General features: G+C 47.0%; 1 protein-coding gene and 1 pseudogene across 3 annotated transcripts in view; one reads left to right on the forward strand and one right to left on the reverse strand.

Annotated features, from left to right (window-relative positions):
- The window catches only part of LOC142558244 (ATP-binding cassette sub-family C member 2-like), a 659,669-nt gene that overhangs the window by 6,757 nt on the left and 627,349 nt on the right, over positions 1–25,563 (reverse strand). For all 3 annotated transcript variants that reach the window (XM_075670395.1, XM_075670394.1, XM_075670396.1), the window contains one exon: positions 2,076–2,270. In XM_075670395.1, the coding sequence (XP_075526510.1) occupies positions 2,076–2,270 (195 nt within the window). The remainder of the gene's footprint in view (positions 1–2,075; positions 2,271–25,563) is intronic.
- LOC142557864 (uncharacterized) lies at positions 19,319–19,916 on the forward strand (annotated as a pseudogene).

A 25,563-nucleotide genomic window follows, 5' to 3' on the forward strand; every position in this document is an offset into this window, starting at 1 on the left:
TATCGCGGCCTACTATACCAGAAAAAGAAGGATCGTGTTGCGTAAGCATGCCTTCATTAAATTTGTATCAGCGAATTCGCATTTTTAAACCACTTCCCAGAGTAGCATTATAGATTACAGGGTTTTGCGTTTTGCATGTTCACTGATGACGCCGTCGGTGGGAGAGCATGTAGATATAGGTTGTAGTACTTAAGTTTGTGTATAGGGGGCCTTCTAATTTACCAGTACTCACCTACAGGGCAGAAACCTGGAGATTTACGAAAAGGGTTATAGTTAACTTGAGGACGATGCAGCGAGCTATGGAAAGAAGAATGATGTGTGTAAAGTTAAGGGGGGGGGGATAAGAAGAGAGCCGATTAGGTGAGGGAATAAACGCGAGTTGATGACATCTTAGTTGAAATGAAGAAAAAGAAATGGGGCATGGGCAGGGCATCTAATGAAGAGAGAAGATAACCGGTGGTCATTAAGGGTTGCGGACTGGATTCCAAGAGAGGGGAAGCGTAGCAGGGGGCGGCAGAAAGTTAGGTGTACGAATGAGATTAAGAAGTTCGTAGGGACAACATGGTCACAATTAGCACATGACTGGGGTAGTTGGAGAAGAATGGGAGAGGCCCTGCAGTGGACGTAGCCAGGCTGATGATGATGATGGTGGTGATGATGATGCCTTCCAATAAAGTTAGTTGTGAGTTCAGCGCTGTCCTGTGTGTTTCCTGCCTTTTATTTTGTCGTGTTGCACTGCCCCTTCAAGATGTTAGCTGTTGTGTTGCCGAGCCTACAACATGAGCAACTGGGTATGTGCCTGAACAGACAACTTCCTGGTGGCCGCTGCCCGACCTAGGTACTCGGTATGTGCTACTGGGTGTGTGCCCGGACCGACAAACTGGGCACTGCGTATTTGATGTATGCACAATATCGGCCAATCTATCATAACGGACGCACCAACGTGACAAGAGGGGTATGGAGAAATAAATATATTTAAATCGATAACGCCCCATTCCCAGCGAACCCTTACGTGTCGAGTGCCACCGCTTGCTGGATAGCCATTGCAACCAAGTTGCAGCTGTGATACATGGGACAGTGGGAGATGAAAATGCGGCAGCACCAAAAAAGAGACGGACGGAGACGAGACGAAAGTTACGAGCGCAGAACTTCCACGAACCTTATTGTGAATGATTCACAAATAAATACACGCTGTCCGAGCCAGGGTTTATCATCTGCGCATGCGTAAATATGCCAGCACTTTGTGTGAAAGCATGATGACGGAATGCGTGATTCCCCTTACGGGAAATTGCAGAATCTCAACGGATTTCTAGACTTGGGGGAGGAGGATTTAGCACGCCCTTCATCGCGCTTTCAGACAAAGAGCTGGCATATTTAGACTTGCGCCGATCCTAACCCCCCGACTCCGACAGCATGTATGTATTCGTGAATCATTGGCAATAATGTTGAAAGTTCAGCTCTTGTCCTTGTAGTCTCGAGATCCTCTGTGTCTTTTTTGTGCTGCCGCCATTGTACCAACATGCCAAATTTGCCAAAATAATCAAGTGAGAGTTCGTATGGAGTTCCAACTGAAGTGGTTTGACTACAAATTGCACTATGTCGCGGAATAATTTGGCAATGTTGTTGGCAGTGAATGAAATGATCGCTTCGTGTGTCTGCTGATGAGTACATAGAGTTTCACGATTCACGGATGGCATAGGTATACGCAGAAAGTCGCATAAAGAAGTTATCGGTGACATGGCCGATCACCTTTGATTGTTCCTGATGCCCTTTCTTTTATTACGCTTTGTATTTGTTGCTTTCCAGGCAACCATAGGCTTCTAAACAAAGCAAGCCAATAAGCCTTAGCGCGCATGCCATATTATAGCGGCTTATTGCATACAGGATGTGATAACCTGCTGAAAATGATCAATCCACAAAGTTACAACGCCATTTGCATTAAGAAGGCCAAAGTACGGGCAAATATGTGTATGCTGCCCGTCATGGCTGAAGTGACATACTGCAGCTCCTGTAGACACTAGTGCCAAAATTCACTGTAGTAATTTTTGTAGGGAACTCTGTGGGTCCAGGCCTACCTGTCGTAGTCGAGCACGGTGTGCAGCCGGTGGGCCACGGTGAGCAGTGTAAATTTGGCGAAGCTGCCTCGGAGCGTCGCCTGGATCATGCGGTCCGTGTCACCGTCCATGTGCGAGGTTGCTTCGTCCAGCACCAGGATCTTGGGTTTTCGAAGCAGGGCGCGTGCCAAGCACACCAGCTGCCGCTGCCCAGCACTGTTTGATGACGGAAATAACCAACTTGTATGAGCATTTACTTGAATGAACTTTTTCCATTTTACAGTCAACCATGCCAGTCAACTATCCTAAGAATAGGAACAGATAATCTGTTTCTTGCATGCTAGGCACGTGAACCACGCTACAGGACGGGTAATGTAGTGGAATGCAGTGCATAAGGTAGTACGATTAAGCAAACTTCTGCGCATCAAAGAGAAGCCTTCCAGCCATGGATACCCTACCGTACTTTGCTCACCATGGGTGCTGCTAGTCCGGCCGTCTCACCGAGTAGCTAATACTCAGAACAGCACTCATATAACCAATGGGCTTATACGTACCCCCACCTCTATTTCCCCTAAAGATGTAACGATGGGCGCATTTTCAGAGCTTAGCGCTTATGCCTCCGTTCCTGGGGTGAGCGTCGCCGTTGTCCAGCGGCGTCGGCTTAACCGAGTGAACAAGCACCGCGAAGAAGAAAAATGGTAACGAAGTGCAGCTGGAGATGAAAGAAAGGCGATAGCGCAGGAGGTGTGTACAGCGGAACGCAGAGTTGTCGGTAGCCTAGACATCTGCAGTCACATGGGCGATATCATCTGCGCTTCCGAGGGGGGGGGGAGGGGGGCAGGGTGCGGTGAACTGGGGAGGACCACACTCGTCCTCGGCGTCTGCTGCTGAAGACAGTCCGCGGTACCAGTATTTGTGAGGGGGATTACTGCTCCTACAAAGGGTGATGGCGAGCGGCTACGAGTGAGGCTCGATGTGACGCTTCCCTGATTGTTGTCACCGTTGACACTGGTGATTAACCGCGATGAATGGCTGCTCTCGTCGTCGGTGGAACGAAAGCTCGAGTTGAAAAGCGTAGTGTGGCGCAAGCTGGGCTGTGTGGTGACGATGACTACGATACGGAAGCAGAGTAGCGCGCGTCATATATATGGAAACAAAGCACTGCATGAGCGGAGGTCTGTCTACGGCGGCTGCTGTGAATCGCGCTGTGAATGGCTCTGAAGCCCACGCGCTGCCTCTTGCGATCTCCCGATTAACGAAGCAGACGCGCCACTTCGCTCCGTTTGGAACGTGCCGCACGAGTGAGATAGTCCGCGCCATAAACGCGCGTATATAGCTGCGCTCATGATTCACACTAGAGAGTATCGTAATCGTCGGTGAATTCTTCCCCTATGGACTCAAGCAGTGAAGCAATAAACAGTACCAAAAATACATTCGGTTCAACAAGTATTAGCCTTCAAGCACGTGATTTCTTTACTACGACGAAGTTTTCTACGCCTTCCTTTCCCGATTTGGCCACGTCTACTTGATTGGATTCTTGCTGAGTAAGGTAGGTCGGTCCTTGCGACAGCGTAATTCGTGCTCGCTTGAATAACGTTGGCCGCGTGTTGGGGGTGTTGGATGTCTGTCTTTCCCTTTATTAATTACTTCTCTCCACCTTGTGCGTTTCCACAGAACTATCAAGTGAAGCTCTTGCCTTTGCTTCGATTTGTTGAAAAGTTAGACTTCGCCCTGTCATCTGCTCGCCTCCTGGTTAGCTGAGGTAGAGAACGGCTGCTCCGGAAATGCGCTGGTCCGGGCTTCGTGTCCCTGACAAGGATAGAGTGTATAAGCGCGACTGAACGAGGACGTAGAAAGAAACAGATACGCAGACATAGCGCTTATACACTCTACCATAGATTCTAACCAACTAGCCCGCCAACGTGTTTTAACCGGAGCAGGACGAATCTTTCTCCTTCTGAAAAACTTTTCTTTCTAGGAACCCATATGGATTTCCTATGTAGCAATTGCTACGATTGGGTGGATGTCTCGTCATCCCTTTAATAATCACGTCTCTCTAACTTGCGGGTCTCCACAGAACTATTACAGCATGCTTCGAGTTGTTGACAAATTCGACTTCGCCCGGCCATCTGCTAGCCATCTGGTTAGCTCAGATGGTAGAACGGCGGCCTCGGAAAGGCGGTGGTGCTGGTTCGAGTCCCGGGCCAGGACGAATTTTTGTTCAACGGCGAGGCTTTTGTTTCGAGAAACCCGTATGGATTTTCTTTGCAGCAATGGCTATGACTAGGTAAATGTCTAATTGTCCATCTATGAATAACTTTCTCTACCTTGCGCGTTTCCACAGAACTATTAACGCGACAGCGTTAAGGAGCACGTGTCGCAGAAAAGCCGGTTCCGTCGGTGTCGGCGTCGGCGGCGTTGACCGTGAGCGATAAATCCCAGCAGGCACTTCATGAATAAAAAACAACTTGCAAGATGGCCTGGGTGGGAATCGAACCAGTGTCTCCGGAGTGTGAGACGGAGACGTTACCACTGAGCCACGAGTTTTTTTTTCCTTATTGCACTGAGCCACGAGTTCGATGCTTCAAAGTGGTACAAAAGTGCCTCTAGTGAACGCGGTGTTGCCTTAGAAACGAGCTGTTTCTAAGGCTCAGGCGTGCGTCGCTTGCTCAGGCGCACATTTCGTTGTCGCGCCGAACGCTGCGTTGCTCGACGCTCACCGCGTCCGATGCGGGGCGCGTAGTCGCTGCGCCGTAGCCCATTGTCTTACACCCCTTGGCGGGTCGACGGGAACGCTGTCGCGTTCCACTCTTGAAGGCGAAGCTTAAGCGTCCTCCAATTTTTAATCTTGCCTTTGCTTGGAGTTGATAAGTTAGATTCCCCCTTGTCATCTGCTAGCTGCCTGGCTAGCTCAGATTGAGAGCGGTTGCTCCGCATAGGCGGTGGTCCGGGGCTCGAGTCTCGGACCAGGACCAATTTTTATTCATCTGCGAAGCTTTTCATTCGAGGAACCCGTATGGATTTCTTATGTATCAATTGCTATGATTGAGTGGGTGTCTCGTTATCTCTTCATTCATTACTTCTCTCCACCTTGCAGGTTTCCGCAGAATTATTACGTACAACTCTTGCCTTTCCCTATCTCAAAATCCAGTACCCAGCATCCAGTGTCCAATGCCACGCCGGATTATGGGCCCAGTGTCGCTGGCTGGATACTGTGGCGCTGTGCAGGCGCGGCGTCCTGGGATGCGCTGGGTACTTCTGCCAAAAACAATTCTAGCGTTCAATGTGCGGTGCCTGGCCACCGTATATATATTTTTTTGAATACCGAAATTACCAGAGAGCGTTTCAGCCCAATAAATAAAGAAATGATTCAATTGTCGGACCCATGGATCCCAAGCCCGGCACTTAACCCCTACGCCACACCAGCAGATGAACATGGATGGATAATTTGCCATGTCAAGATCGAGCAGTTTTAGTTTCGCAAATATACGTCTCACGCAAACATGGTAGATGGGCTATCAGCCAGCAACTAAATCTCACGCCTGTAAGAGAAAGAAAAATTTGCTGCCCATATTCACTAGTATGCTTGAAAGTGCCACAACATCGAGTTTCACTTGCGGTTGGTATTTTAACTTTGAAAAAGTCCTAAATGAACCACCGACCCGGGACGCTGTATGGGCTGTTACTGCGGATTTAGATGGCCGTTTCTTGCTCTACATGCAAGGAATATGCAACATTTTCTTAGTTCAGTGTTGCGTTTCAATCGACACGTCTGTCTAGTCATATGTTTTTGTCAGAGAAGCGCAGGCTAGCACCCACGCGCGTCGGCAAGAGCACACATACCTGCATTTATGACGCGTCAGATCGGCCCTCATCGCTTCTTTTGCTGGCACTGTAGACACTGAAGAAATGGTTTATTTAAGAACACCCATGTGTTAGCTGAAATATAGATTGATTTATCTTTGTTAGACTTGTTGATTCCTGAGCCCAGACGCACAGGTAGCGTGCAGACGTATTCGGTGGATACGCAAGGCCTAAGCTTAGATAGGGACTGATCTCGGTCCGGGTAGGTGGCGAAATCTAAAACGTGTGTATTTGAGGCTCAGAGCCTTTTTTTTTTAGTAAAATAGGGAAAGTAGAAGCTCGCGAATCGCCTCAGCTTTCTCATCGGTGCGATAATATCAATCAGCGGTAGGCTTCGAACTTGGGGTCCTTTCGAGCACGACTAAACGACTTTTGGATTTCATGTCCACTCCACAACACCGCCACAATGGCGACAACTCCCAGTCATATGTTACGTGCAAACTACTAAAAACGCGGCATCCTCTGCGTTTGCGTGATTTCGTTCAAGAATTTAGCTATCCGCCCAGTATAAAGGGAAAATCCAAAAAATGAAAGTGGTCTTCAGTCTCAAATGTACACGCATAAATGGGGCAGCTCCCAAACCTTTTTTCCAAACTGCGACACAAAATATAGTTTTATGACACCAAGATATAGTTATTTAGGACAAGAGACTACTATCAAGCAATGAAATTGCATAAAGCATTTCATATTCAACAGCTCTCGTACTTGCGTATTGAAACCAGCACGGCGCTAACACAACAAGCGTAGTTTCCAGAGTGAACCAGCGAACTGCAGCGAGAACCAGCGCCTGTACAGCACAAACCAGTGCGCCCCAGCGTAATGGCAGTGGAAGCAGCGTCTCGTCCAGTGTGAGCCAGCTGTTATCCAGCGAGCGCCAGCGTCTCCAGTGCGATCCAATGTCAAAAAAAACGCGGTGGTTTTACGCTGGAAGGCACTGGAAGACGCTGGTTTTTGCAATCGGGTTGCTTCGAGTAGTTGGTAAGTTCCATTTCGGCCTGCCACCTGCTAGCCGCCTGGTAAGCTCAGATAGTAGGACGGCTGCCCCAAAAATCGGCGGTCCCGCGCTCGAGTTCCAGACCACTACGAATTTTTCTTCAGCTGCGAGGCTTAAATCTTCTTTCGAGTAATTCATATGGGTTTCCTGTGCAGCAATGGCTACGATTAGGTGGATGTCTTCTTATGCCTTTATCAATTATTAACGCGATAGCGTTCAGGAGCTCGTGTCGCAGAAAAGCCGGTGTCGTCGGTGTCGGCGTCCGCGGCGTCGGCCGTGAGCGATAAATCACGGCAGGCACTTCATAAATAAAAAGCAACTTCCAAGATGGGCTGGGTGGGAATCGAACCAGGGTCTCCGGAGTGTGAGACGGAGACGTTACCACTGAGCCACGAGTTTTTTTTTTCTTTTTATTGCCGGTCGTTGGCCCGGATAAAAATTACACATTCACAAATAATCAAAAGGCACACTCACAATATATTGAAAACGACCGCAGAACTTGTGCGGCTGGGCTTGTGCTAAAATTCCCTTATCGCCAATAATAATTCCACTCGTGGCAACCACTCTGGGATGCACTCCAGCAACTTTTGTTCCTCTACAAAGTTCCGTATGCTTTCTTTGAAATACTGGCGAGCCGCTCTTGCATCGAGATCGGCATGCCTTACCGCAATTCTACATTTCCAAATGCTATGCAGGGCCACAAGCATGATCACATCGAATGGGGTACCATCATCACTTTCTATTGGCAAGTAGCGAATCCCATACGCATCTAGGGGGAAATCCTTTTTGATTGTGCGCTGGAGCACATCCCAGAGGAAAACGGCATCCCAACAATGCAGAAAAACATGTTCAATTGTCTCCTCCTGCCTGCAAATTGTACAATGAGTGCCCCAAGGAACAAAGAAACCTCTTTCAGCCAGCCACGGTTTGACAGTCAGCGTTCCGGAGTACAATTCAAAAAAGAACGTCTTAGCGCCTGACGGTACTAGCATCGCCTTAACGCGCGTCAGAACATTGTGCCCATGGCTAGCTCTGTCGAGAGACCGATATAAAGGCACGGGAAGAACAACATCACACAGGTCCCTGTACAGTTTTTTCCGCTTAACGTCACTCAAATATTGAAGTAAAAAACGCGCTGACAAAAACCTGCATGAAGCCACAACTTCACGTAGAAAACCATAAACACCCCCTGGCAAACTGCCCGCTGAGACAACCATTTCGGGCAAGTATTTGCCCAGGCGAAGTTGGCAGACCGTGTATAAAAACGGGTTTCTTGCGTCCCTGAAGAAAAAAAAACGATTGACTACCTGTCTCAAAAACAAATGTGACAATCCAAGTCCTCCATTTCGAACTCGAAGAAACAAATTGGTGCGACTTGATCTCTCCCAAGACGATGCCCACACAAACACTGCGAACACCCGGTGAATTTTTTGGATGTTTACCCTTGAGCAATGCAAGACTTGGAGGATGTACCAAAGTTTGCTCACTAAAAATATGTTGCAAATTGTGGCTCTGGAAAACATAGACCAATTCCAGCCATTCCATTTGTTTACGGTGTCCCGCAGCTTATCCACTTCACTCCTCCAGTACGACTCACTGTCTTTGTAGCACTGAAGGGGAACACCCAAGTATTTCACCGGAGTCGTAACGAAACTCATGTTGGCAAAAGTGTCTGGGGCCGCCCGCCAATCCCCGTGCCAGAATCCCAGGCACTTACCCCAGTTTACCGCGCTGCCGCTCACAGCACAAAAACTTTTAACACATTTGGCAGCCTGTGTTATACTGTCCAAATCAGTGCAAAACACAGCAATATCGTCTGCATAAGCCAACAGGCGGACTTCAACCTCGTGCAGTTTAAACCCGCGGACACAGTCATTCTCCATGACACTCAAACAAAACGACTCTATATACAAGCAAAACAACAGCGGCGAGAGAGGGCAGCCCTGACGCACCGACCGCTTAACTTGGATTCGCGCTCCCAACGCCTTGTTGACAATGAGCCGCATCGAGCAGTCCCGGTACGCCATGGCAACCCCCTCTCTAATTATTCTACTCAAATTCACATAATCTAGAATGCACAAAAGAATGTCATTAGGCACCCGGTCAAACGCTTTCTCGAGATCAATTTGGAGCATTGCCACTCGTGCACCCATGGCATCGCAACATTCGAGGATACTGCGTGCTACGTGTATATTTGAGAAGATAGTTAGGCCTTTAATGCCACACGTTTGATGCGGCCCCACAAGCTTCGCAATGACAGTCTGCAACCTCGTTGCTAAAATTTTCATCATTATCTTATAGTCTCCGTTACTGAGACAAATTGGGCGGTAAGAAGTTACTCTTCGCAATGCAACGGGATCTTCTGACTTGGGTATAAGAATAGTGTGGGAAGATGAGAAGGACGGGGGTAATACTTTGAGCTGGAAGGCTTCGTTATATACATCCGCTAAGGCTGGTGAGATCGCACCTTTGAAATATTTATAAAAGGCTGAGGTTAGACCATCAGGGCCAGGGGACTTCCCCGGATGCATACTTTCAATAGCACTTTTCACTTCCTCTTCCGAAATTGGTTCCTCCAATGTTTCTTTCGTACTTTCATCTAGCCTTGGCATCAACGACAAAAAGTCCTTTTTAAAACGATAAATGTCGACTGCGCAGTAAGTGAATAAACCACTGTAGTGCTCGAAAGAAGCACGCTCGATGAGCCACGAGTTCGATGCTTCAAAGCGGTACAAAAGCGCCTCTAGTGAACGCGGTGTTGCCTTAGAAATGAGCTGTTTCTAAGGCTCAGGCGTGCGTCGCTTGCTCAGGCGCACATTTCGTTGTCGCGCCGAACGCTGCGTTGCTCGACGCTCACCGCGTCCGATGCGAGGCGCGTAGTCGCTGCGCCGTAGCCCATTGTCTTACACCCCTTGGCGGGTCGACGGGAACGCTATCGCGTTCCACTCTTGAAGGCGAAGCTTAAGCGTCCTCCCAATTTTTTCTCTCCATCTTGCGCATTTCCGCAGAACTATTACCTGAAAGTCTTGCCTTTGCTTCGAGGTGTTGATAAGTTCGACTTCGCCTTGCAATCCGCTGGCCGCCTGGTTAGCTCAGATGGTAGAGTGGCTGCCCCAAAGAGGCGGTGGTCCCGGGCTCGAGTCCCGGACCAGTACGAACTTTTCTTCAGGTGCGAGGCATTTCGCTCGAGGATCTCGTATGGGTTTCTTCTGTAGCAATTGCTGCGATTGGGTGGATGTCTCATTATCCCTTTATTAATCTGGATATCGCGTGAGCCAGCACGTGGCTGAGGTGTGGGCCCGATTCACAGCAGCCGCTCCCGACAGACCTCCGCGTGCTACTCTGGCGCCATCTCGTGGTCATCGTCGCCACACTACGTTTCTCACCTATTCGCCATACCCTAGCCTTCCGCCTCATGCGCCTTCCTCCTCCCGTCTTTCATGCCCCGCGTTCGCTTTCATCTTTCGCTGTGCTCCTTCGCTCCGCTACGCCAACGCTCCCCGCATTACCGGGCGTCCAATGCACGCGTCGGAAGGCTTCGGCACGCGCCGAAGCGTCAAAAGGGTCCGTCGGGAACATGGCGAAGTGTGACGACGCGCAGCAATTATGTCTACTGCCGATGACACAAATTTACCGACGCGAGGCGAAGCTTCGCCGGCGCACACCAATGAGAGGCTGCGATGCGTCACAGGCGCCAACCAATCGGAGGTTGCGAAACCCTCGGCTGATATGCCTATGATGGCCGCCCATGCGAAGACGCCGGCACCAACGATCGTCCGAGTTCTTTGGACGCACTACGCGCGCAACAGTGTTCCTGAAAGACAGTGTTGTAATAGTAGGCCAACAACGACATGACCGTCGACCACGGGTTGTGGCGACGTAGATCCGAAGCGACTTCCAACGACGCTGCTTAATCCAACCTGCCCACTGGATTCCGCCGGGCTCCATACGATCGTCAGCTAAAACAGCCAACCGAATCACGATTGCCGGAATGTCTGTGCTTGTTGTATGTGTATTTTGTTGTGCTCAAAACGAATGGAAACAAGTTTACGAGCTCCGAAGTCTAGATAATCAGCACTCGCCTATCGGCGATGTTGTTTACGTTACGCGTGGGCCTAGCGCGTCCATCGAGTTAGTAACTGGCGAGTGAACGAGCCCAGCTTGGAAACTCTGTCGAAGGAAATGAATTTTCAGTTCCGTTTGGTACTGCAGTGAATTAAAATATGGCACTCCTGACTTCGCGTGATGTGTGATGTGGTGAATTAACCGCGTGGAACTTGGGCTACGGCAGCGTGTTTCGTGTGGTTTCGGGTGACTCAAGTTTAACGGGCAGGCTCTGTGCTGCTTCCAGTGGCAAAGATAACTTTGGAAAGCGAAAGACAATAGTAGCCGAACTATGAGAAGTACTTACCTAATCAGCCACACCACCCGCTTCAGCTGACAGTGCGGTCTTCTATTCGGCATGTGAATCCGGTTCAGTACAAGTTCACTGTACTCCTTCCCTCACTTCGTTCAAGTGTATCCGTCTTTTCGGCTAGTTGTGGATAAATCGCTCGTGCAGCGCTCAAGAACACTAACGCACTGAAGCATACGCGACGGCGGAGTCATTTTTTGAGTCAGTGTGTCCTTATGCTTGAGCAGTGCAAAAAGATATGATCCATTTGCAACTTGTGCACCATGTGCGGTGCATAGCAGGAAATATGCATAGGTCCTGCATCATGCAAGGCCTATGCATGTAGCAGCGTATACCAGGATTGGTTCGATGCCTGCTTCAGAAGCAGCAAGTACTGAGTCAATAACACTGTAACTGATTTTTTATTTCACTTTTTGTTTATGAAAAGTGTAGATGGTGTGAGTGCATTGTGGGGAAGGTGAAAAGGTGTCATCAGTGCTTTCTGCAGTCAGTATGCTTAAACTGCTCGAATCCGTTCAGCTGCTACTAAAATCTTTCTTGCTGCGATACTATAAATTGTAGTCAGGACAAAGAGCTACTCAAAACCAAGTTACTAATGCATCTGCGCAGATTGTGATTGATTAACAAGGTAATACTTCCACAGCAACACTATGTCGATGCGCAGCATATGTGCTTGAAATAAATACATTCCATAAAGGTGAACGACTGGGCCTACAATAACAATCTTTGTAGTAGCACTGCAATAAAATGCTGCCATATATATCAGCCACAACAAAACTGCTGCGTGTCCAATCTACTTCCTGCGAGGCATCGCTATAAAGACTGTTCGGGCCCTTCCTATTGTGTGTGTAACATTCAGCCCTTCTCTCAACTTTTCCGCATATGTCCCCAGCACTGTATCTAAGCACCGGCCCATTATTGGGTTTGTGTCCCGTGTCTCCCTTTCCTGATGACCTGAGGTTTTCCGAGCACTCTACACTTCTATCATTCTGTTGCGACTTGAGTACTGCTCATCAGTATAGTCTCCGTACCAAAATCGCGACGCGAAGAAACATAAGCTTGTTCAGCACCGGACACGCACCCTCTACTCCAGTATTTTTGGTTGTTGCAAGGTCATGCAGCCTACGAGGATTGCCTCAAACCTCTCAAGTGGCACACCCTGCAATACCAGTGCAACACTGCACTAGCCTATTCTGCAGGGTGCTTGATGGCTCTCTGGACAGCACTCAATGTCGCAGAAACGAGAAGAGACAGCTGCGTTCGATGCGAAGGAAATCAAGACTCTTCTTTTTCTTTGTTGCCTTTTCTAGCGCTCTCGCCTCTGGAGCCCGCCGTCTTCGTTCTCTTCTTGTCCGCTCCCATGAGTTTCAACAGCTTCCGGCCACGAAAAGTTTTCTTTTCATGATTGGAAGTAGCCTTCAAGTGTGTAGAGATGTTGCACAGGTCTCCGAACAAGTTTTCCTTTAGTTTTTAAGAGACAGGAGCGCGGTTTCGCGTCGAGTTCAGAATATACCTCAATGAGCTTAGCCAGGTTCCAGAAATATCTAGGAGTGCGTGCGCTGATCAAAACGATATCTCCTTGGTTCACTGTCATTTCTTGCCTTCTTGCGTTACACTGCTCTCTCAGTTCTTTCAGATATTCCTTGTTCCATCTTTTCCACCAATCTTTCGTGATGTTTTGCCTATTTCTCCACATTTCTTCTATGCTGACTTTTTTTTCACCTTTGGTAATGTCTTTATTCCTATGCTTTCCACCTATTATATAAGCCGGCACAATAGGTAGAGGCTCATCCGGTTCGCTGTATACATACGTAAACGGTCTGTTATTAAGGACAGCTTCAACTTCAGTTGTTATTGTTTGCATCTCTTCTCTTGATAACAGTCTATTTCCAATAACTTCTTTATTTGCTGATTCCACGCTTTGTACCATCCTTTCATAAAAGCCTCCCCACCAAGGCGCTTGTTCTGCGATGTACTTCCATTCGATTTGATCTCCTTGGCTTGCTCTTTTGGAGACTTCTTCCTGTAGTTCTTTAGTCATGCGATTGATGTCTCTGTTGGCCTTCTTGAACGTCCTTGCGTTGTCACTGTAAGTGATGCAACATAGCCCTCGTCTCGCTGTAAATCTTCAGAATGCATGAAAGAATGCTTCTGTTGTCGTGTTGTCCACAACTTCAAGATGTTCAGCTCGGGTAGTAGCACATACAATTATTGCAACATACTGTGTTGTAGTGCCTTTCATCGCGTCTTTTATACGTAACAGACACACGAAATCTACACCGATCATTTCAAATGGTCGTCGCTCATTGACTCTGTCAGCAGGAAGTAGGGCAGTTTCTTGGTGCAGCGGTCTGGCGTCAAATCATTGGCACTTTTACATTCATGAATTATCTTCTTCGCCAGCTGTCTTCCTTTGTATTATCTAGTACTTTGTTCGAAGCTGCGATAATATTACGCTTATTCCTCCATGCAGCGTGAGTTGATGAATACGACGAACCAGCATATTTGTACCAGCCGTCCACTTTGGCAGAACAATAGGATGTCTTTCGTTGTATGTACTCCACTTTCAAGTAGCCGACCATTGTGTCTTATCAGACCTTGATCGTCTTCAAAGACTTCCGTACCATGAAGAAACATCCTTGTTGTCTTCGTAGGAATGCTCTTGCCCTGTGCGATGTTTTCTCGCAGGTGTTGTTCGAGTTTTATTATTGTCGTCTCAGCATTCTTCAGTTCCTCAAAACTTAGATCTCCGACGATCGATCACTTTTTCTTAAATTCCGGAGGTACCTGAGAACCCAAGCTGTTACTCTGAGTAATTGTATGTACGTGCCATACTCCTCCGCGTTAATCACTGCTGCATTTGACGTGCATGTGTTAATCGCATAACTTTCACCATGCTCAGAGTCTTCTTCTGCTTTGGTTTGTTCTGTAGTTTTCCTTTTCAGAACTGACCATTTTGGACCATGCCACCATAGTTCTCAGTTTATCAGACGCTCTGCGCTTACACCTCTGGTCATCAAATCGGCAGGGTTTTCTTCGCTTGCAACGTAATTCCACTCTGACAGTTTCGTTTTTTCCTTTATCTCCATCACTCTGTTTTCAACAAAATTGTCGCGTTTTTTTTCTTTCCGCGTACCCAGCTTAGAACAATGGTCGAGACTGTCCAATATCTCGTTTCATTTAGCCTTCTTACAAATCCTCTTCTGATATATTCAGAGAGGCGTGCAGATAGCGTCGCAGCCACTAACTCGAGTCTTGGCAAGGATATTTCTTTAATTGGAGCTATTCGTCCTTTTGCTATGAGTATCTCAGACTGTTTTTGGTTTTCGTAGGCATTCATCAAGTAGGCTGCTGTTCCGTAAGCATACGGGCTTGCATCGGAAACAAATGGAGATCCGTGTGGAGAGGCTGTCTGCCTTGGTTAGTATCAAACCATCTAGGTATGCTGAAGTCTCGTATCAATCGAAGCTCTTGAATCCAGTTCCTCCACGACGCCGTTTCATCTTCTGGTAGTGGGTCGTCCCAAGATGTTCCCTTTCTCCACATGTTTTGTATTTCTCGCTTAGCTGTCACTGTGAATGAAGTGAAGACGCCCAGCGGATCGTATATCCTGGCTGTTAGCTGCAACATTTGCCTCTTCGTAATAGAACCGCTCTTATCGATGTCTTTTATGTCAAAAGATGGGATGTAAAGTCTATCTTCCTCGTAATTTCATCTGATGCCAAGTATCTTTATCTGGATGGAGGTTTCCATGCCTGTGTTTTTCTCTTGTATTTTTATAGTTCGCTGCAATCGAAGCTCATTCGTTTTAAACTTTCTGAGTGTCATTGACAGCTCTTGAAAAATGACTTTTGACTCTTTTAAAGTTTCTCGGCTTCTTCTGGTGAGTTGGGTCCCAGTATCACGTCGTCCACGTAAATGTTGTTCTTCAGCTGCTTAACCGTTTCCGGAAAGCTATCTTCCAACTTGATTAGGTGGTTTTGTATAGTTGCTGCAAATAAGAAAGTACTCGGAGCTATTCCAAACGTTACTCTTGACATTTTCCATGTCACAACATTTGCGTCGCTACCACTTGGAATTCTGTCCCCCCAAAGAAAACGCAAAGCGTCTCTATCCTCCTTCCTGTATTGAAATCTGCAGAAATACTTTCTATATATCAGCTATTATTGCTATTTAATGGTGTCGGAAGTTCATCAGCATATGCACCAAATCACAGTTGAGATTCGGTCCTGTTTCGAGATTATCGTTTAAAGAAAACCCTTTGGTCGACGATGAAGACGCATCAAATACAATTCTCATCTTTGTAGTTTGTCGATCTTCCCTTATTGCTGCCTGATGGGGGCATGTAATGACAGTGTGTCATCGGTCTTATTTTTTCTTCAACCACTTCTGCTATTCCACTATTTAAATAATCTCTAATCGCACTGTCGCAACGCCGAAGTATAATTTCGTCCTTCTATAGCCGTCGAGTGAGTTGTCGTAATCTGTTCATAGCTACATCATTGTTTTCATCAAGTTCCACGTTCTCTTTCCATGGAAGTCCGATAGAACATCGCCTCTCTTCAAATCCCAAGTGCCTCCCGAAGTGCCGAATCAACCCCCCCTTCCCCAGTCCCCCCCCCCCCACGGCATCTTATGCCCAGAGTTTCGACACCCCGGAAATGTCCGAGCTCTGTCTGTACCGCAGGGCCATCCATGTGCACGCCGAGCACCACCACGGTTGACCCCTCCATCACTGCCGCCAATATCCCAGCCCGGCCCCGCACTGTCCAGCCGAACATAGCCCCTGTCGCTGTCGACCCCTCCCATAGCTCTCGGATCCCACCTGTCATTACTTGACAATACTGGCTCTGATCCAATAAGTAGTCCGATTTCCATGCATGATGTGCTTCTACATAAACTGTCAGCCAGCTTGAATCCGTCGTCTTCATACTTCTTGAGTAGTGATATAGGTAGGAACGGTAATCTTTCTTTTGAAATTACGTCTATCTCCAGTGCTTACAATAACACTTCTTTACTGCTGTAGACACTTTTCGCTTTAACTAAAACCGAATTCATGACTCTTTCATTTTGACCTCCTCCGAATGATCCTATCGCGAGCCTTTCTTCTCCTTTAACATTACAGCCCAGTTTCTCGGATAGACTTCTCAGTATGAATGACCTTTGGCTGCCAGTATTCAGCAGAACATGACAGCAACATGACTGCCTTCTAGCTTCTGCTAACGCAACTGCAGTCTGCAGAATAACACTTGACAGGTTCATAAACTGGCAAGTAGATGTTTCCTCTTCCTGATTTTCAATTTCACCAGGAGTAGATGCTGTACACTGTGCTGTCAGTTCTTTGCTGCGGCACATAGACGTCGCGTGCCATTTCTTACACATCTTGCACCTAATGTTTGCCTTACATATTTTGGCAGTATGGCGAGGCCTGGTACAGCGGAAACATCTGTTTGCCTCTTTGAGCTTCATTTTCTTGTCTTCATGAGGCATCGTTTTGCTACAATCATCAGTATAATGAGTAGTATTCTTGGAAATATGCAATACATTGCAGCTGTACTTTGAAAATTAGCAGTTCTTGTCTGCTGCTCACTCTCAGTTCTGTTGCCGTAGCTTTCTCTCTTTTCTTCCAACAATTCCTCTCTGCACTCTACCTGACCTTCTATGTATTTCATCAAGCGCCTAAGAATATCTTCTTGACGTAGAGCCACATTCTCATCTTGTGCTGAGGGTCTACTGATCACTTCTGTTTGTTTTAACTGGAATCCAATGTACAGATCCACTGGCAAAGCTATTTTCAGGATCGGAAGCAACATCGATGCATAGGACTCGCTTTTCAATCCTAAGGATTCCAATCCATGCATGCGCACTTGCACCTTTTGTGACAGCTTTCTTAAACCGTCATGGTCATTGCAGCTTGCCACTGTATTCAAGTTAGTTAGTCCTTTCATATGCATTTCTACTAGCACGTCACCCATTCCGTATTTCTCCTTTAGTAAATCAATGGCATTCCCATAGTTAGTGTCGTAAAGCTGCAGTCCCTCTACGGCAGCTGCCGCTTCTCCGGTCAGTGAGAACAGAGGGTACGTAAATTTCTGATTTTCGTTCAAGTCGGTTCTTTCATGTACAGCTGTTTCAAATTGCCGCCAAAATCTCTGCCATTTCATTTTATCGCCGTAAAACTTCACTATTTCAAGCTTTGGTAGCTTCACTATCGTTGCTTGCTGCGACTGTCTAGCTTCGTCATTAAAGTTGGGTTGCTCCCTCGCTGTTTCCCGTATTTCTTGTCGAGAAAGGCACGCGCTGATGATGTGCAGAGCACTTATTATCTTTAACACGTGTTCAATAGTTTTCGGAAACTTCGAGTCAGCTGTTCTGGGTGTTATGAACTGCTCCATCTGCTCGTCTGCTTTCTTTAGCGAGTCTGCAATACCTTTAATCTGGCCGGCTATCAGCGACATCGCTGCAGGATCCTGATTTTTCTCCAGTTTCTTTTCAGCATCGCTCACTAAGTTGGTTATTTGTGTTCTCAGCGTTTTTCGCTTTTTTCAGAATCACTTCTCTCTTCATTTTGAATAACTGAAGAAACTGCTGGTCGCTTACAAATTCTAGCGGCGCGCCGGCATCTGAGTCTTGGTCGCCTTCTGCGTCCGTGCCGCTCCTTGCCGTTGGTTCGCATTCGGGCCTCCTCTTTGTCCGTCTTCTGTGGCCAGTCCGTGGTTTTGGTAGTCTGCGGCCAGTCGAAAGAGGAGTAGCCGCTATCCTAGTCACGGCACCATGTCGCAGAAACGAGATGAGACAGCTGCGTCCGATGCGAACGAAATCAATATTCCTCTTTTGCTTTTTCTAGCGCGCGCCCCTCTACAGCCCGCCGTCTTCTTTCCCTTCTTTTCCGCTCCCATGAGTTTGAACACTCACCTTTCTTCTTGAGTTGGTCTGGATAAGTGGTCACCACAGCCTGATCTCCATCATGCACGTATGGCCTGATACCGCAACTCAATGGTTATAGGTGGCATACAGAGCGTACTAACAATTTGGACTCCCCTTCGTTGCGACCACACTGAATTGGCACTCCTGTGTGTTGTGCAACCATCGACTATGTCCGTGTGTGCCGTGCTGTGTGAATGAGCAAGTGTGTGTGTGTGTGTGTGTGTGTGTGTGTGTGTGTGTGTGTGTGTGTGTGTGTGTGTGTGTGTGTGTGTGTGTGTGTGTGTGTGTGTGTGTGTGTGTGTGTGTGTGTGTGTGTGTGTGTGTGTGTGTGTGTGTGTGTGTGTGTGTGTGTGTGTGTGTGTGTGTGTGTGTGTGTGTGTGTGTGTGTGTGTGTGTGTGTGTGTGTGTGTGTGTGTGTGTGTGTGTGTGTGTGTGTGTGTGTGTGTGTGGAGGTGATGTGGAGGGGAAGAAACGAGAGGTGTCTCCTGCACCCCGCAAATTGCTGCTTAGAAGGCTGGCTATCAGATGCTCTAACATATAGGCATCAGCCTTTTCTTTAGTCTAGGGTGCCATGTTACCCCTATGATTATTATTATTATTATTATTATTATTATTATTATTATCACTGCGACCACATTGATTGTGTTGAAACCCAGCGTGACACATAATTCAAAATATTTCTGGAGCTTCGTGCGCTCTCACCCTTCCAAAGAGAGTGGGTAGGATGTATGTCTTCTTGATGAAAATGGTGATTGTTCTATCTGTGCAACGCTTATCAAGCATGTTGTCTCTCGTCACTGCGTGCCGCGTATCTGATGCACGCGGTCACTGTTCACATGTGGTATTGTATCGCTAGCCAATGGCATGCCTCGGTTGCAACCATGCTCCCTTTATAAGGCGAAGCCACTGAATCGTTGCTGTTATGTTCATGTCGCTGTCCGAATAAATGCTTGACTTCACGGCGTCTCTGGCCAACATGGCGATGAGGATGGGATCGTTCGGGCAGAGGCAATGACCAAGCCTGAGGAAACGGCAACGACGCCAAGGCAAGCGAGGACATCAGTGATGACCACCACCCTGGGATCTTTGGCCGAGTTCTGCCCAGACTCTGGCAATATCGAAGTCTACCTGGAAACGTTTGACCTGTATGCAACCGCCAATGGAATAGACACAAGTAAGAAGTTGCAAGCCTTCTTAACCACCCTGGGTGAAAAGGCTTACGTGAATCTGCGTAGCCTGCTGCTGCCGAAAAAAACCAATGGAAGTCAAGTACGAAGAAGCTAACGAAGCTCTCCGAAAGCACTATGCTCCAAACCGGTCGGTGGTTACCGAACGGTATCACTGTTACCAGCGAAAGCTAGAGCAGAACGAAAGCCTAAAACAGTTCATCGTCGAGCTGAAAAGACTGGCTATGACGTGCTCGTTTGGAAGCTTTTTGGAAGAAGCGCTCCGGGATCGACTGATTGCTGGAATCGGGACGGATTCGATTCGATGCCGTCTTGTTGCCTTGTCAGACGACAAAGTCACCTGGGAGCGAGTATGCGAAATTGCCACCGCCTTGGAAACAGCCCAGAAAGACACCAGAGAAATGCTACCGGAGGGGTCAAGTGCCAGTCCTGCCGACGTTTACTGGCATCGGGAGCCCACCACGCAAGGTAGGTGACACGCGACGAAGAGCGCTAGCAACGAGCAGCGTGCCCCCCAAAACAGTCCAAGGAAGCAACGTGGGAAAGTCATTGTTCGCGCCTGTCATAGATGCGGCCCTCTGCACGCGCCAGTGAGCTGTCCTTTTCTCAAAATTACCTGCTTCAAATGATCGAAGCCAGGGCATGCAGCGAAAATGTGCAAAACGAAGGCCGTGCACAAAGTTGAGGAGACCTCGCCGTCAACGGACTTTCTTACTGTGGGTACGACTAACCAAGTTCATAGCTCTCCGCCTATTGTGCGTAAAGTAAAAGTAAACGGCAAGGAGATTCCGATGGAACTAGACGCGGGAGCAGCAGTGACCATAATGTCTGAAAGAGACTTTGATGAAAATTTTCCAAACTACCCATGTTCCAAAAACGATGTGCGTCTAGGAGTGTATAACGGCACTGCACTCAAAGTGAAAGGCGCAGCAAACGTCAATGTATCTTATCAGAACCGAAGCTACGGTCTGCCTGTGATAGTTGCAAAGCAAGAAAATGAAGCCCACATGCCGACGCTTTTAGGTCGCGATTGGATGACTGCACTAAAAGTTGACCTGCAGAATGCTGTTCAGCAGTTGCAACGTGACGTGGATAACGCACAGGACGGCAGGCAGATTGTAGTAACGGAAGCTGAAAGTAAGTTGAAACAGTTGTACGGTGATATGTTTGAGCCAGGCTGCGGTTCTATCAAATGATTCACTGGTAGTATCCGAATGAATACCGATGTGCATCCAACTTCTTATAAGGCAGGACCAGTACCATATGCTTTGCGCGAACAAGTGGAGAATGAATTGCGTGACCTTGAGAAAGCTGGTGTGGTGCACAGTCAGGCACAGGGATTGGGCTACACCGCTAGTTCTCGTGCCAAAGAAAACAGGCAAAGAGATTGGATATGTGGGAATTAGAAAGTCACGGTCAATCGGCATATTGAACTTGACCACTATCCACTGCCTCTTCCAGAGAACTTATTCGCGTAACTTGTTGGAGGGACCGTGTTCACCTTACTGGATTTGTCAAAGGCTTGAGTTGGATGAGCAGGCACAGCAACTGCTCACGGTGAATACGCACATGGGATTTTTCAGGTTCCGGCGATTGCCGCACTGAGTGGCAAGCGCACCTGCAATGTTCGAGGCCGCGATGCACCAGGTTTTACGAAACATCCCTGGGACAGCCTGTTACCTGGACGATGTGTTAATAGCAGGTAAAAACCAGACAGAGTGCTATTACCGTTCCACGCAAGTGCTACAAGCGCTCAGTAAGCACGGCATTCCTGTAAACGCAGGGAAATGCAAAATTTTCCAAGAAAATGTCGGATACTTGGGGAACGAGGTAGACAAGCACGGTGTACACCCAGCAGCGGAAAAAGTAAAGGCGATGCGAGAAGCGCCAAAACCAAGTAATGTGACTCAGCTAAAGGCATTTTAGGCCTAGTAAACTACTACGCAAATTTTTGCCTGACTTAGAAAATGTGCTAGAACCTCTCCACCAACTGTTGCGCAAGGGCAGCACATTGAAATGGTCGAGCCAGTGTGACGCATGTTTCAGTCGCTGTAAGAAATTGATCAGTGAAGACATGGTCATGGAACTGTATGACGTAACGAAAGAAACACAGCTGACATGTGACGCTTCTGCTTACGACTTAGGCGCAGTGCTGTCACACGTGGTTGAGGACGTAGAGCGAGCGATCGCGTTTGCATCACGGACGATGACGCCTGCTGAGCGTAACTACGCGCAAGTGGAAATAGAAGGTCTTGCAGTTGTTTTTGGAGTGAAGAAATTGCATAAATATCTGTACGGTCGTACTTTCAGTGTAATCACTGATCACCAGTCGCTCACAGTCATATTTGAGGCAAAGCATCATACAAATGCAGTAGCTGCAGCTCATGTGCACCGCTGGGGAATTTTCCTCGCAAACTACAGCTTTCGTATTTCGCACAGACCAGGAACAAACGTAGCAAATGCAGATGGATTATAACGTCTTCCACTGCCGTAAGACGGGGACGAGGCAGAAGAAATCTTTTATTTTTCGCCTGGCAATAAACTCCCCATAACTGCGAAAGTCATCGAACGTGCAACTGTGAAAGATCCAGTTCTCAGTGTTCTTCGTGAAATTGTATGGCGCGGATGGTCGCATACTGTGGACACTCATTCTCAGCCTTTCTTCGTGAGGCGATTTGAACTTTCAGTGGATTGCGGTTGTGTGGAGTGGAGCAACACAGTCGTGATACCACATCCGCTTCAAAATAAAGTTATGTGTTTGTGGCATGAGCAACAGATTGCCATTACAAAGATGAAAGCCCTTACAAGGTCAATGGTTTGGTGGCCAAAGATGCTTGGAACTGCTTGGAACAAACTCTAATGCAGTGTGAAATTTGTGAAAGCAAAAAATCTGTGGTGCCACTAGCGCCGCTTTCATCTTGGATACAGGATACATCTAGATATTGCTGAAAAAGAAAAAAAAGATGTACCATTTAGTTCTAGATTCCTATTTCAAATGGTTGGAAATAAGAGTCATGACGTCAACAACCACGCAAAACACGATCGAAGCAGGGCGTTCGTTGTTCGCAAGTCATGGCCTACCGACAGAGGTGGTCACTAATAACGGGCCGCAGTTTCGTGCAAAAGAGCTTGAGGAATTTCTATTGGCAAACGGAGTTAAGCACACGCTTACTCCACCACATCCTTCTCAGTTCAATGGTTCGGCAGAACGTGCGGTTCAAACAGTAAAGCAGTCGCTGTTAAAGCAATTGCTGGAAGATCAGACGAATAAAAGTTCCAGGCCACTGCAGCACAGAATCGATAATTTTCTGTTAGCTTATAGAACAACGCCGCATACATTCACCAGCCAAACACCAGGTGAACTGTTCGTGAGGAGGAAGTTGCGCACAAGGTTGTCGTTATTGAAACCAGATCTACAGGATGCAATGCCAGATCTGAGAGGAATGTACGCAGTTCAAACAAGAGGAGGAGTCCACCCAGAGTATTTTTGTCAGGAATAGAGTGTGCATTCAGTACGTAGGGAACAGGTGAAATGGTGTGCAGGCGAGATTGTGGATGTGAAATAGGCAATGACATACCTTGTGGTTGTGGATGGACGGACGCGGTTTGTGCAAGCAGACCATTTGCGACATTCTTGTGTAAAGCCTGGTGGTGTTGTGAAAGAAAATGATGTACCTTTGCCACATTCAAGTGACCTGCTTGAAAGTGAAAGTTTCCTTGCATCCGCCTCAAACCTTCAAGGGGACTACGGTAGCGCGATTAAAAGACGGGACAAAAAAAGACACATAGGGACACACACAGCGCTAACTTCCAACAATGTTTATTATCGAAAACGAGGTCGTACTTATACACTCAGACAACATGAGTCACAGCCATGTGAATAGGTTAACAATCAGAGCGATACATTTTGTGATATGTTAAGCCATGCGCAAAAATTTCAGTTCTTTTTCATAGAGAAGCAATGATGGTTTGCTGATACATGGATCCCCTAGGGCATCAATCTGCTCAGCTTCTATTATAAGTCTAGTGAGTTCGCACTTATTTCTACGGGTAATGATTGTTGATTCGAACAGAGGGGAGCACATTTATGTTGCTTACAATAAAGGGAGAGCAACCCATCTGATACAAGTTTGTCGACTTTATTTTTGTGTTCGCGCAGTCTATCATTAATACATCTGCCCGACTGTCCGACGTAATACTTCCCACACGATATGGATATACGATATATAATTGAAGTCTTACATTCTCTAAATTTTTTCCTGTGTTTAATTTGGCAGCTAGGGGCACTTTCTTTCTTTCTGGTCTTGTTTTCCTGCACAGGCTGATCAGTTTGTTGGTTGCTGAAAAAACCACATCAGTGTTTCCTCGGCGGGCAATTTTCTTTAAGTTGTGCGACAACCGGTGGATATAAGGTATCACTGTTGGTCTTTTTTTCTCTCAGTTACTATTTCCTTCCGCTCGTTCAGCAGTCCCTGATTGATGCACATGCCTAAGTATTCCCTCTGCAACTGATGCTAGTACATGATTGGGATAACCTGCTTCATGTAGCCGCATGGCCTGTTGTGTGAAGGCTTCGTCAGTGAAGTGATGGCATGATTTTGTAAGTGCTTTAGTAAAACACATTTTCGCAATTCCTCTTTTTACCAGCTTAGAATGGGCAGAATAATATGAGAACATCGGTTTATTTGTCCTGGGACTGTAACACCAGCAAGTTAGATCATCGCCGAAGGTAAATTTAACATCCAGAAATTTGATCTTTTCTTCTACAGGCACTTCGGACGTAACATGTAGTGGAGAAAGGCACTCGCGTATAATATTACTAATAGCTGAACACTCTGTATCAAAGTTTTCTAGCTTAACATTTACAAACACCAAAAATGATCACCAAATCTAAATATTTTAAAAAACTTTTGTATCATTGAAGTGTGAACACAGGTCTCTGTCTAGCTTGGCTAAGTACAGGTTGCTTAAAACAGGCGCTAAGCTGGATCCTATACAGACCCCTTGTTTTTGAAGGTACGCAATGTCATTTCCTTGCACAAATGTTGACTTCATGTACAAGTCTAAAAGTTCTAAAAAATATTCAACGGTTGTGCCTGCCTTAAAACTAAATCTTATTGCCCCAAATTCATCTATACATGATTGAACACAGCAGTTCATTCTGCGGCAGAGAATAATACAGGTCCTTCACATCTGCTGAGAAGGCCTTTAGTCACGCATTATAGTTGGCCTCTACAAAGGCTAGAGCTTCCTCGGAATTTTTCGTGATGAACGGATTTTTAATCTAGAGTAGGTTAAGTTTGTCTAATAAATAGACTGCAATAGATTTCTGCCACGTGCCTTTCTCCGATACTGTTATCTCTGTGAGTTTTCGTGAATTCTGTGAATTCTTTGTGAGTTTTCGCCCTAAAAATACATCGAGACTGTCATTACTGCTTTTTCCTATTGATTTCAATGCCTAGGTTCAAATACTTTATCTAGGTTCAAGTGCTAATTTGAACCGAGGTAAAGCATGTGAACCTAGGTATCTGGGTTCAAATACTTTATTTAGGTTCAAGTGCTCCCCTCTCTTTGAATCAATAATCATTACCGGTAGAAATAAGTGCGAACTCACTAGACATATTAAAGAAGCTGAGCACATTGATACCCTCGGGGATTCATGTATCAGCAAAGCATCATTGGTTCTCTCTGAAAAAGAACTGAAATTTTTGCGCATGGCTTAACATATCACAAAATGCATCGCTCTGATTGTTAATCTGTTCACGTGGCTGTGACTCAAGTTGTCTGAGTGTATAAGTACGACCTGGTTTTCGATAATAAACATTGTTGGAAGTTAGCGCTGTGTGTGTCGCTATGTGTCTTCCTTTGTCCCGTCTTTTTAATCGCGCTACCGTACTCCCCTTGAAGATGCATTACCAACAAGCCCACATTGCAACCCTCGTGCCTATAACCAGCCAGTGTTGGATCGGAGTGATGGTTACCCACTCTCACGTGGAGCCCAAAGTGCATCAACGTCAGAACAGAGTGATGCCGTTACACCTGTGCTACCCAGGCGCAGCGCTCGTGATAAGCGGAAGCCGGATCATTTGACAGATTCTGATCTTGTTGGAGGGGAAGTGCAGC

Source organism: Dermacentor variabilis, chromosome 9 (assembly GCF_050947875.1).
Source record: "Dermacentor variabilis isolate Ectoservices chromosome 9, ASM5094787v1, whole genome shotgun sequence".
NCBI lineage: Eukaryota > Metazoa > Arthropoda > Arachnida > Ixodida > Ixodidae > Dermacentor > Dermacentor variabilis.